The following is a 12,992-nucleotide window of genomic DNA, read 5'->3' on the forward strand; positions in this document are numbered from 1 at the left end:
ATGTGCACGGTTTTTCTTGCGAGGTGAGGTTGACTTACAACGGAACGCGCCAGTCTTAAGTGCACAGGTGCTGAATTTTAACAAATGTGAACCCGTGTGTGGCCCACACCCAAAAATCAAGTTGTGCAACAAGACCCCCCAGAAAACACCTGTGCCCCTTCCTGCTCGACCCCCAGCCCAGCCTCTGCAGAGGCAACCGATGTGCGGCTTTTTCCACAGTGCACCAGTTTGCTCGCTCTGGGATTTCGGGCGACTGGAATCCCACGGCGCCTGCCTTCCTCGGGGAGACCCCCCTCCCTCAGTGCTGTGCTCCTGGGATTCACCCTGCTGGCTGCGTATTGGGAATGTGTCAGGTCTGGTTGCTGAGCGTTCCCCCACTTGCAGGAGAAATGCCACCCTTTGCTTATCCACTTTCCTGTAATGGACATCTGGGCTCTATCTCTTGGCTACGAACATTCTTGTGTAAGTCTTTTTGTGAATAAACATTTACATTTTTCTTGAATAAATTACTGGCTTTGGAACTGCTGGGCACAGGGTAGGTGTACGTTTAGTTTTCTAAGAAACCGCAAACCCTCCTGAAAGTGGTCGCACCAGCTCATCCCCCCACCAAGGCGGGTGAGTTCCGGCTGCTTCACATCCTCACCAGCATCCAGCACCTTCTGTGTCTTTAAGCGCTCTGATGAACGTGGAGTGGTGTGGCTGGAAATTATAATTCCCCCACCGACTGTGTTCATGTCAGTTTTTTTTTTAAACATTTTATTTCCCTAAATAAAGAGGAAGACACAGACAAGACTGACAGAGAAAGAATGATGAAGTGAAGGAGTGAGGAAGAAAGATAGGAAGAGACAGAGATCTGGGGCCAATATAACCGAGTGCTTAAATCTGGGACATGCGTGTGCCGGTTTCCAAATTATTTTCTTTCTGTGGAAAGTATTTTGCAATTAAACATAAAAATTGCATTCCATTTCCATCTCATCCCAGCTATAATTCCGTCTATACCATACGAGCTGGGCTTGGAGACACAGGTGCCGACGTGAGCAGAGGCCCCGCGGGCAGGGGGCTGGCCTGGGGAAGGGGCTCCCCAGGCAGAAGAGCTTCCTCCTCAAGTCCACCTGCCTCGGGACATGCCCTGGGGGCCCTGGTTTGCTCGGGTCAGCGCTCACTTCCAACTCCGCTCCTGCTGGACCAGGGCACGTCCACAGCTCGGTGGAGCCCCGTCTTTGCCATCTGGGGACTGGGAGTGGGTGGCACCACACCCCTCCCGCAGGTCTGAGCCTGGCCTTTTTGCGGAATTCTTCCAAGGGACTTCCCGGTACTACCGATGCAGGCCCCGCAATCAACATCAACTATTCCCAGATACAGCTTCGAGAATCTGCCAGCCAAGGCAGGCCCAGGCGCCACAGCGTCTCCCGAGATGCGGCTCCCAGAAGCATGTGCCACTGCTTCCTTCGACAGACACCCCGTGGCTTTACCTGGACTCGACACCTGCCTCCAATTCGAAGCCACTTTGGGTTCTTTCACTGAACCTTGCACGGAGAGACAGACAGACAAGCCCGTCTATCCTCTGGGGGCTCAGAGGGAGGGTTATCTCAAGGTGCTTCCGAGTGAGGTGACGGAAGCAGGGAGAGGCAGGACGCGGGGACACTCACCGCTGACACTCGCCGGCGTGCAGGATGAGCTCCTCGTTGCCGCGGGCGCTGACCGTCACCTCATGCTCCGTGGAGTTGAAGATGTCTAGGAGCAGGTGGCACTGGCGGGTACTGTGTGGAAGACAAGGGAAAGTTGAGGACTTTCTGGGAGCCAGAGAGGAGAGCTACTTGGCCTTTTCTCCTCCCCAAAGACCTCCCGTTTCTTGAGGATATCAGAGGAGCAACGGATCAAACTGTCACGTGCCCCGGCATGAAGGGTTACAGAGGCTCACTCTGCAAAACAGGTTTGGGCATCAGATCCTCCCTGGCCCCGGGGACACACGCCTGTAACGCAGCGCGCCCTTTACAAACGAAATGGCCCTGGGACGGTAACCGGAGTTCTCCAAGCCTCGTGCGTGTGAGGCCTCGAACACCGGACGCAGAAGTAAGACAGCGGCTGGCAAAGCGCTTGGTGCACACACAGTGCCTGTCAATGAACGGCGCGTGCACGTCGCAACCCCGTTGCCGGGCCTGCGGGGCTCCCGCTGGGGCCCAGCGAGGGGCGGGGCGCTGGCACGTGGAGAACCACATCGCGGGGGAGGGGGGGTGTGCACACCTACTGGGAGCCTCACACAAACTGCACCTTCCTTACTCTCCCCCACACTCCTGACACCAGCAGCCCTGTTCTCTCTAGTCCAGAAGGTAACAACGCTCAAATCCCAGTGCCCCCGCCACAGCAGAAGTCCAGGAGCCACGGTGTTAGCCAGTGAGGACAGGAGACCTTCTCTCCCAGCTAAGACGGCCCGGCCCCCCCAACAAGAGAAGGTGGTCCCCTCTTCAGCCTCCCCATTCCCACGCCCCACCTGCCTCGACAGGAACAGGATGCTGAGCAGTCCAGCACCCACCAGGAGGCGTGGAAGCTATGGATGCAAGTGGGGCCAGGAGGATTCTGGGAGGCCAGGACATGTGCAGCAGCAAAACCAGCCCCCTGGCGCCTCCTGCCCGCCAGACTCCTCAGCTGCACGCGCAAACAGCAACCGCACGCGTGCCGTCTGGGTCAGTCACCATTTGGTAGGTTTCCATTACACTCGAAAGCTCGTCTGAAGCTTGCCCAGTGTCTTAAATACCAAGTGTCACAGCGGGCACACGACAAAGAGCCGGTAAGTGTTTGCTCATGTGACCGGGACAGCCGTACCCACGACCGGAGCAGACACAGATGTCAGCAACAGAGGCAGAAACAGTTCTGGAGTGAGGCAAGCACTTTTTCATAGGAGGAAAAAAGGCCTCAGAAGAAGATCTGTGCTTGGGGTCTTCTTCAGCTTGGTAGGTCTTCAAAACATGACCCTCCAGCACCTGGGGGCTCAGTCGGTCAAGGGTCCGACTTCGGCTCAGGTCATGATCTCCTAGTTCATGAGTTCGAGCCCCGCGTCGGGCTCCATGCTGACAGCTCAGAGCCTGAAGCCTGCTTCGGATTCTGTGTGTGTGTGTGTGTGTGTGTGTGTCTGCCCCTTGCCTGCGCACACTGTCTCTCTCTCTAAAGTAAATAAACATTAAAAAAAAAAAAACATGACCCTCCAAAGGGCATCAAAGTTCTCAAGTTTATGTCTCAAGGCTTTGTTGGTAGCACAGGAAGGCGGGAGGGCAAACATCCCGTGTGTGAGGGCTGCCTGCACTTCATTTCACCTCCACACCCTTGGGAAGCTGTCCTCCCCAGACCCGTTTATAGGTAAGGAAAGTGAGGCTCAGGGCACGGCCACCAACACCAGTGAGGTGGCCAACACCCAAGTCTTACAAATCAAAATCCTTTGCTTTTCAGGGTAGAGGGAGTCAAGTATTCTAAACTTCATTGTCTGCTCTTTCCAGACAAGGGATCTGAGGGGGGGAAGTGTGCAGTCACCTGGCCAGGGACGCGCACACACACACATGCGCACCGCCATCATCATCACCAGGCTACGGGGCATCTGTGAAATACCAGCTCTTCAAGATGTGCACTTGTAAACTTGCACTCTCAGGGAAGGAAGGTAAACCTTTCTCGTTCCTGCTGTTTCTGTGAGACGTTGCTCCACACGGCTTCAGAGAAGCAGGTTCGCATTGGTTGATTCTAGGTTCCTGGGGTGGGAGTGTTTTCCCCAGAGGTGCGGCACTTGGAAAATATTCATTAGCTCTGACAGCTGCATACAAGAGGCGTCTTCACTCCGCTCACAGAAAAATGAGCTTTCAAGAATGAAGATCTATTCTGCCTTTGTCATAACTTCATGAAATCTTTAATCACAGCAAAATCTTTCATCAGGAATGGGAATTCGTAAAACATTTATCAGAGGAGGAAAATTGAAGTGATTTTTTAGAGCAGGAAGAAAAGACTCAGATATATGTGGTTTTCACTCACAGAATGTTAGAGAACCGCACGGGAATGAACACCAGTCCGTCATGCTCGTGTGTCCTCTGTTTCCTCTGACTCACTGAGTGTGGGGGCCTCTTGACATGGTGTTTCTATTCCCCGGGAGTGTTGGAGTCATGATGTACTGGAAGACCTTTACTTTCTATCATTCATAAATTAATTTCCTCAACTGCAGCAGCATTTTGTACCCACCATAATGTCCTTTACTCTGTGTATCTTTTCATATCACTTTGGATGATTTTCTTAGGTTTTACGATCCATTTGAGCACATAGCTACTTTTAATCTCAGTTTGCTTTGCTTTGTTTTGTCTTCTTTTTTAGTTTGTTTTTTTTCTGGATCCATCTTTATGAAGTATAGGGAAACCCAGGAATACTTCCTGGAAGAACTGGCCCATCTGCCTGGGAAGGGGATGATGAGGTCATGTAGACAGGAGACACACATTCCAGGCAAAGACAGCCGTGTGTGTGTGTGTGTGTGTGTGTGTGTGTGTGTGTGTGTGTGTGAGAGAGAAACCACCTCAACTGAGTTAGTATGTACGGTTTCCTCTGCTGAGGGTTAGGAATTGTGTTACTTCATCTAACACATACAAACATCCACTGAGTACCTGCCGTGTGTCAGGCACTGTTTCAGGCACTGGGAGTCTGTATGAAAGTAACGAGAAAAATTCACCTCCACCTTCATGGGAATCACAGTCTTGTGATGGGAGAGGGATGGGAAAGAGGAGGTGAGCTTACAAAACAAAACGTTTAGTCATTTTGTAAAATGAGGAAAACCACACTCAAAAGGCTGTTGAATAGTAGGTGAGGACACAGACCCACACAAATCAGTAACTTTCATATATGCCAACGAGAAACGATTACCAAATCATTGTGTTAAGAAAGCGTATTTACAATAGCAATGCACTTAGGAATAAATCTTTTTTAAAATGTTTGCAGGACATTCATGAAGAATGGTTTTAAAGTTTTATGGATTGGTATTGAAGACAATGAATAAATGCAGAAACGGATTTTGTTCAAGGAGGGGAAGACTTAACTTTTTTAAAAATACATCCCAAGGGGCGCCTGGGTGGCTCAGTCGGTTGAGCGGCTGACTTCAGCTCAGGTCACGATCTCGCGGTCTGTGAGTTTGAGCCCCGCGTCGGGCTCTGTGCTGACCACTTGGAGCCTGGAGCCTGTTTCAGATTCTGTGTCTCCCTCTCTCTGACCCTCCCCCATTCATGCTCTGTCTCTCTCTGTCTCAAAAATAAAAAAATAAAAAAATAAACATTAAAAAAAAATACATCCCCACTTTATAAATTTCTAGAAATTCAATGAAACACAATATAAAATCCCAACAGAGTTTCAGTTTTGGTCAAAACTATTCAAAATACTGCTTCTAAAATTTATATGTAAGACCAAAGGGCGAGTAACATACAGAACAATGGTCAGGACGATGTTTGGAAGGGAGCTGGCCAAACAGATATCAAGAACTGTTATAAAGCTGGAGTAATGAGGACAGTGATGCTGGGGGCAGTGATATATCAATACATCAGTGGAAAAAAACAGGCCCCAAACAGATCCATGAATATAAGACAAGTAGATATATGACTGAAGTGGCAGTGTTGATTAATGGGAAGATTCACTAACTAGTGCTGGTACACATGGTGATGCAGACACACCAAGAAATGATATCCCTACCTCACACCATCAACAAAAATAAATTTCAAATAGATGTGTAACTAAATGTTAAAAAAAATAAGTCCCTTAGAAGAAAGTATAGATAAACCTACGTAGGAATACATCAAGAACTACATTAAATATAAATGACCTAAACATTATAATTAACAGAGACTGTAAGAATAGACTCAAAAAGATTGAACTATATGTTATTTAGAATAAACTCACTTTAAATAGAACAATATAGCTAGGCTAAAAGAATAGCCTAGAAGAATAAAATAGAATAGCCTAAAAGAATAGAAAAGAATACACCAAATAAACATTCATTTAAAAAAAACAACAACCCTGGAGTATTACATTAGTATCAGACACTTCGGGGTACATGTAAGAGCAGAAAATAAGCAGAGATAAAGAAGAATGTTATATCCTAGAGGAGAACACAGGCAGAAACCTCTTTGACTTCAGCGGGAACAATTTCTTACTAGACCCATTGCCGGAAGCAAGGGAAACAAAGCAAACATGAACTATTGGAACCTCATCAAGATAAAAAGCTTCTGCATAGCAACAGAAACCATCAACATAACTAAAAGGCAGCCTATAGAATGGGAAAAGATATTCACAAAGGACATATCAGGTAAAGGGTTAGTATCCAAAAATCTATAAAGAACCTATCAAACTCAACACCTAAAAAACAAACAATCCAGTGAAGAAATGGGCAAAAGACATGAATAGGCATTTTCCCAAAGAAGACATTCAGATGGCTAACATGCACATGAAAAATTGCTCAACATCACTCATCATCAGGGAAATACAAATCAAAACCACGATATCATCTCACGCCTATCAGAATGCCCAAAATTAACAACACAAGAAACAGTAGGTGTTGGCAAGCATGTGGAGAAAGGGGAATCCTTTTAGACCCTTGGTGGGATTGCAAATTGGTACAGCCACTCGTAAAACAGTGTGGAGGTTCCTCAAAAAGTTAAAAGCAGAACTACCATATGATCCAGCAATTGTACTACTAGGTATTTAACCAAATGATACAAAAATATTGATTCAAAGGGTTACATGCACCCTGATGTTTTAGCAGCATTATCAACAATAGCTAAACTATGGAAAGAGCCCAACTGTCCACCAACTGTTGAATGGATAAAGAAGATGTGTTGTGTGTGTGTGTGTGTGTGTGTGTGTGTACACACACACACACACACAATGGAATATTAGCCATCAAAAAGAATTAAATCTTGCCATTTGCAATGACATAGATGGAGCTAGACTGTATTATGCTAAGTGAAGTAAGTCAGAGAAAGACAAATACCATATGATTTTACTCAAGTACAGTTTAACAGAAGAACATACAGGAACGGGAAGAGAGAGAGAGAGAGAGAGAGAGAGAGAGAGAGAACCAAATCATGAGAGACTCTTAACAACAGAAAACAAACTGAGGGTTGATGGAGGGAGGTGGGTGAGCAATGGGCTACATGGGTGATGGGTATTAAGGAGAGCACTTGTGATAAGCACTGGGTGTTGTACGTAAGTGATGAATCACTGAGCTCTACTCCTGAAACCAATATTGTACTGTATGGTAATAACTAGAATTTAAATAAAAATTTGAGAAGAAAATCAATAAAAACATGAAGGATCATTATATAATGATAAAGCATTAATATACCAAGAACACATAATAATTCTTAACCTAAATACACCTAGCTACAGAAGCTTCAAAATACAGAAAAAAAGAGAAGCGAAAGAAGAAATGGACAAAATCGCCAAGTTGAAGATGTCACCCCACTCTCAGCAAGGCACGGCAAATCAGACATGAAATCAGCAAGGACACAGAACAAAGAACCCCACAGACCACCTGGATCTGATGGACACTAAGAGAACACTCCACCCAACAGCAGCACAGCACATGTACTTCTCAAGCGTTCAGCAACATTTACCAGAATACTGACCATATTTTAAGCCATGAAAAAAAAATCCCCACGAATACTACATTCATGAAAACACTATACACAGGTATTTATAGCAGCTCTATTCACAATCACAAACAGCTGGGGACAATACCCAGAAATGGGCCCACAAATATAGGGCCAACTAATCTTTGAAAAAGCAGGAAAGAGAGTCCAATGAAAAAAGTCTCTTTAGCAAATGGTGCTGGGAGAACTGGACAACAACATGCAGAAGAAGGAAACTGGACCACTTTCTTACACCAGACACAAAAATAAATTCCAAATGGATGAAAGACCTAAATGCGAGACAGGAAACCATCAAAATCCTACAGGAGAAAACAGGCAGCAACCTCTTTGACCTCGGCTGCAGCAACTTCTTACTCGACATGTCTCCAGAGGCAAGGGAAACAAAAACAAAAATGAACTATTGGGACCTCATCAAGATAAAAAGCTTCTGCACAGCAAAAGAAACAATCAGCAAAACTAAAGGCAACCCTTCAGGATGGGAGAAGGTATGTGTAAATGACATATCGATAAAGGGAAATCTATAAAGAATTTATCCAACTCAACACCAAAGAAAACCCAATAATCCAGTGAAGAAGTGGGCAAAAGTCACGAATAGATACTTTTCCAAAGAAGACATCCAGAGGGCTAACAGGCACTTGAAAAGATGCTCAACATCACTCATCATCAGGGAAATACAAATCAAAACCACAGAGATACCACCTTGCACCGGTCAGGATGTCTAAAATTAACAACTCAGGAAACAACAGATGCTAGTGAGGATGTAGAGAAAGGGGAGCCCTATTGCATTCTTGGTGGGAATGCAAACTGGTGCAGCCACTCTGGAAAAGAGTGTGGAGTTTCCCCAAGAAACTAAAAATTGAACTTCCTTATGACCCAGCAATTGCTCCTAGGAATCTATCCAAAGGATACAAAAATGCTGATTTGAAGGGGCACATGCATCCAATGTTTAGAGCAGTGCTGTCAATAATAGCCACATTATGGATAGAGCCTGAATGTCCACCAGCTGATGAATGGATTAAGAAGATGTGGTTTACATATACAATGGAATACTATTCAGTGATGAAATAGAATGAAATCTTGCCATTTACAACAATGTGGATGGAACTGGAGGTTATTATGCTAAGCTAAATAAGTCAGAGAAAGACAGATATCACATGATTTTACTCATATGTGGAATTTGAGAAACTTAATGGGTGATCCTAGGGGAGAGGAAGGAAAAAAATAAAAACAGAGAGGGAGGCAAACGTTAAGAGGCTCTTGAAAACAGAGAACAAACTGAGGGTGGCTGGAAGGGTGTTGGGTGGGGGGATGGGTTAGATGGGTGATGGGCATTAAGGAGGGCACTTGTTGGGATGAGCACTGGGGGTTATAGATCAATGATGAATCACTGGTTTCTACTCCTGAAGCCAAGACTACAGTGTATGTTAACTAACTTGAAAAAAAAAAAAAGCTGGAAACAATCCAAATGTCTTTTAACTGGTACAAGAACTCACAAACTACAGTACATCTATACAACGGAAACCTCCTTGGCAATAATAAAAAAAAAAATCCAACTACTGATATATTCAACAACTTGGGACGGATCTCAAAATCAACAGTCAGTGAAAAAACTCACTTTCAAAAGCTTAAATACAGCATGATTCCATTTATATAACATTCTGGGAGAGTCAAACCCAGTGACGGAGAACGGATCTGTGGTCACCTGTTGAGGGGTGGGGCAGGGTAAGATTATAACGGGTAACACAATGAATGAACTTTTGGGGGGTGATAGAACTGTTTTTTACCCTGACTGTGGTGAATATACAAATGTCATTGTGAGTTAGAACTCATAAAACTGTACATCAGAGAAGTCAAGTTTACTGTGTGTCAATTTAAAATGTTTTTAATTGACGCAATGAAAAAATAAACATCACGACGAGTCTGATGAGCTCTAGTGCATAAAACTTGTCGTGAATGAATACCAATTCTGTAGCACAATGTCTGTAACGTCTTAAGCAAACCGTTTCATTTCTCTGAGCCTCAGTTTTCCCAACGGGGACAAGAGTGCCTGCATCATAAAATTATTAAAAGGTTCCAATGGAAAAAGAAGGTGAAAGTAGGAGTAGGAAGAAAACTCCGGCAGAGGATTGCATCAACACACGAGCTGGTGATTATTATTAGCTGGGTGGCTGTCAGTGGAGCCGCCAAAGGGAAAGCATACAGGCCTGCCAACCAAGCACTCCCAGCTAATTATTCAATATTGACTCAGCTGAAAGTGAGCCTGAGAAATTCCCACGCCAAGGTCTGAGTCTATCTAAACACCGCAGTGCCTCAACCACAAAGTAAGTGGGGCGCTCTCTCCCCTCAGCCCCCCAGAGTCTGGTCAGTATCTCTGAGGCCTCCCGGGGTCTAAATGTTAGTGTTCAATCATCCTGAGGAGTGCAGTCAAGTGAGCAAACAAAACCAAAACACACGGGGATAGCCACGCACACCAAATTGGCCAAATCTGTGTGGTCTTTTATCAAAGTTCTGTAAGCCTTCTTGTTTTCTCTCATCTGCTTTCTTTCCAGAAAAAAAAAATGAGTGCCCAGCTTGAGAATGGCAGGAAGGATCTCTGTTTCTAACTTTTCAGTTAATAAGTTCTTAAATGATGTTTTAAAAACTTCCCTTTAAGAGAAGCCACTTGGAATGGCTATAATTACAAAGACACACTAACAAATGTCGGCAAGACGTGCAGAAATTGGAACCCTCAGATACTACTGTGGGAATGCAAAATGGTGCACCCACTTTGCAAAACAGTCTGGCAGGTCTCTAAAATGATTAAATATAGAGTTACCATATGATCTGATATTTCCACTCCTAGGTATCCCCAAGAGAAATAAAAACATATGTCCACACAAAAACTTGCCCATAAATATTCAAAACAGTATTATTCGTAACAGCCAGAAAATGGAATCAACCCAAATACCCATCAACTAAAGAATGGATCAACAGAACGTGGTATAGCCACACGATGGAATATTATTCAGCCATAAAAACAAAGGACAGGATACTTCACTATGGGTGAACCTTGAAAACCCTATGCTAAGTGGAAGAAGACAGTCACCTACTGCATAATTCCACTGATATAAAATATCAAGAACAGACAATCTAGAGAGATTTGTGGCTGCCAGGAATGAAGGATCGGCGTAACTACTAAAGGGTACAGGGCCTCTTCGGGGAGGGTGGAAAGTTCCAAATTTAGACTGCGCTAAGGGTTGAACAACTCTGTGAACATACTAAACATACTCACTTACGGTCTAAGCGGGTGGACTGTATGGTATGTGAATGACGTTTCGATAAAGCTGTTTAAATAGAAAGCAACCATGTCACAGGCTGAGGGTGCAGGACGCAGCGCGCCCAGGAGCCGCTGGCGCTCGGAGAAACATGCTCGCGGCTCGGTCACAACGCGGCCTCGTCTTCCAACAGACCGGCATAGCACCACAGCAGCTCCGAAGAACCCACCGCTTACTCTCCGTCACATCGCCGAACTTGTACTCAGAACGGACCACGAGTGAGAGACAGGAGCCAGGAGCACACGTGTGACATTGTGCCTCTGGTGACTGACACCAGGTGTGTGTGCTGGGCACCGCCAGATGCTTTGTGACTCACACGATAGCACATAAGCATGACCGGGTCCAATATGGCTTTTCGTTTTCTGGGAATGGTGAGAAGCCAGATTCAAATAGAATTGCTCACAGAAGAATATTTGCAAACACCCGCCTGGAATCACTCCACGTATCAGCATTTGAGACTCACTCTACAAGGATTAAACAAACAAACTAGTAAAACTTTAAAAATGCAAAGTGCAAGAATTCTAATCATTAGGTTGCAAAGAAACTCTGGCCAACCTTTGCTTTTATAGAATCTACCTTTACCCTTACGTTCAATCCCTAAATCAAACGTGACCCAGGCATTTTAAATTGACATTTATAAATCACACTTTCCCAATATATTAGTGTCTATTATTTGTTAAATAGAAAACTTTACATGTCTTTAGTAAGTATATGGTCTTAAAACGAACATCAACATGTGATATTTAAGGATATCACAACCTAAGATAAAATACAGATCACTTAAAATCATCGATATTTTTTGTTGTTATTTATTTTTTTTTTGAGTGAGAGCGCAAACGAGCAGGCAAGGGGCAGAGAGAGAGAGGGAGAGAATCCCAAGTAGGCTCCAAGCAGTCAGCACAGAGCCCAATGTGGGGCTCAAACTCATGAACTGTGAGACCATGACACAAGCCAAAACTGAGAGTCAGACGCTCAACCAAGCCACCCGAGCCCCCCAAAATTATCAGTTTTAATAGTTTATTACTAAGTATCAGTAAGACACAAAAGGAGTCTCCTCAAGATACACCTGTGAGCAGACACAGAAACTGGGAGGCGGTACACCTGGGGCTCATGGCCAGCAGACCAGGAGCCAGAGAGGGCTAACCGTGTGGGTATCAGTCTAGACGGAATGTCCAGCCGCTCCTGCCTCTGACAGGCTGCGTCCCGCCCTCCGGGCCTCTGCAGGCCTACAATACACTAACAGCTGGAAAGACAATGAAAGGGGGGGTCATCATCTCAGGGAACGTGAGCCAGCAGGTGGGGGAGGGGAGGAAGCTCCCTCCAACCTGACGCGCCCACCGACCGAACCGCCGTGGCAGCTGGGGGCAGTGGTGCTGTGTGTGGTTCTCCAAGAGGCAAGGCAGCCCTCCTCCCGTCCCCGCAGACAGCCGAGAAGGTGGTGATGGTGGGGCAGAGGCGGGCTCATCACCCTCTCACGTGGGCTCGCTGGCTGGACCACCCTGGCCCCTGCCACAAGGCAAGAGCACGAGTTCCCCACCCTGCGCTGGACCATCCTTCCCAGAAATTAGATGTGTGAGGCAGCAGCTGAGAGTGGCATCCCAACGATACCATCTCCAGTCCAAGTGGGAGCGGGGCTGCAGCGGGCCTTCCCCAGACACGGACCCAGGGCTAAGCACAGGGCACCGTCTCCAGGACTTCTGGGCCTTTCATGGCCTACTATATCTCATGGACATCAAAAACCTTGCTAAAGCCTCTGTGTTGAAAAAATCTGGAAAGTTTGGGGCGCCTGGGTGGCTCGATCAGTTACGCATCCGACTTCGGCTCAGGTCATGGTCTCCCGGTTCATGGGTTCAAGCCCCGCACAGGGTTCTGTGCTGACAGCTCAGAGCCTGGAGCCTGCATCGGGTTCTGTGTCTCCCTCTCTCTCTGCCTCTCCCCTGCTGGTGCACGCTCTTTCTCTCTCTCTCTCTTAAAAGTAAATAAACATTTAAAAATTTTTTAATAAAAACATTTGGAA

General features: G+C 46.0%; 1 protein-coding gene across 6 annotated transcripts in view; it reads right to left on the bottom strand.

Moving 5' to 3' along the window:
• Positions 1–12,992, bottom strand: part of TRAPPC9 (trafficking protein particle complex subunit 9) — a 570,776-nt gene that overhangs the window by 190,097 nt on the left and 367,687 nt on the right. For 5 of the 6 annotated variants that reach the window (XM_019459757.2, XM_019459759.2, XM_019459760.2 and 2 more), the window contains one exon: positions 1,650–1,760. The exons of the other annotated variant lie outside the window; for it this stretch is intronic. In XM_019459757.2, the coding sequence (XP_019315302.2) occupies positions 1,650–1,760 (111 nt within the window). The remainder of the gene's footprint in view (positions 1–1,649; positions 1,761–12,992) is intronic. 6 annotated transcript variants of the gene reach the window in all.

Source organism: Panthera pardus, unplaced genomic scaffold (assembly GCF_024362965.1).
Source record: "Panthera pardus isolate Hobbes unplaced genomic scaffold, ASM2436296v1 HiC_scaffold_7, whole genome shotgun sequence".
Classification (NCBI taxonomy): domain Eukaryota; kingdom Metazoa; phylum Chordata; class Mammalia; order Carnivora; family Felidae; genus Panthera; species Panthera pardus.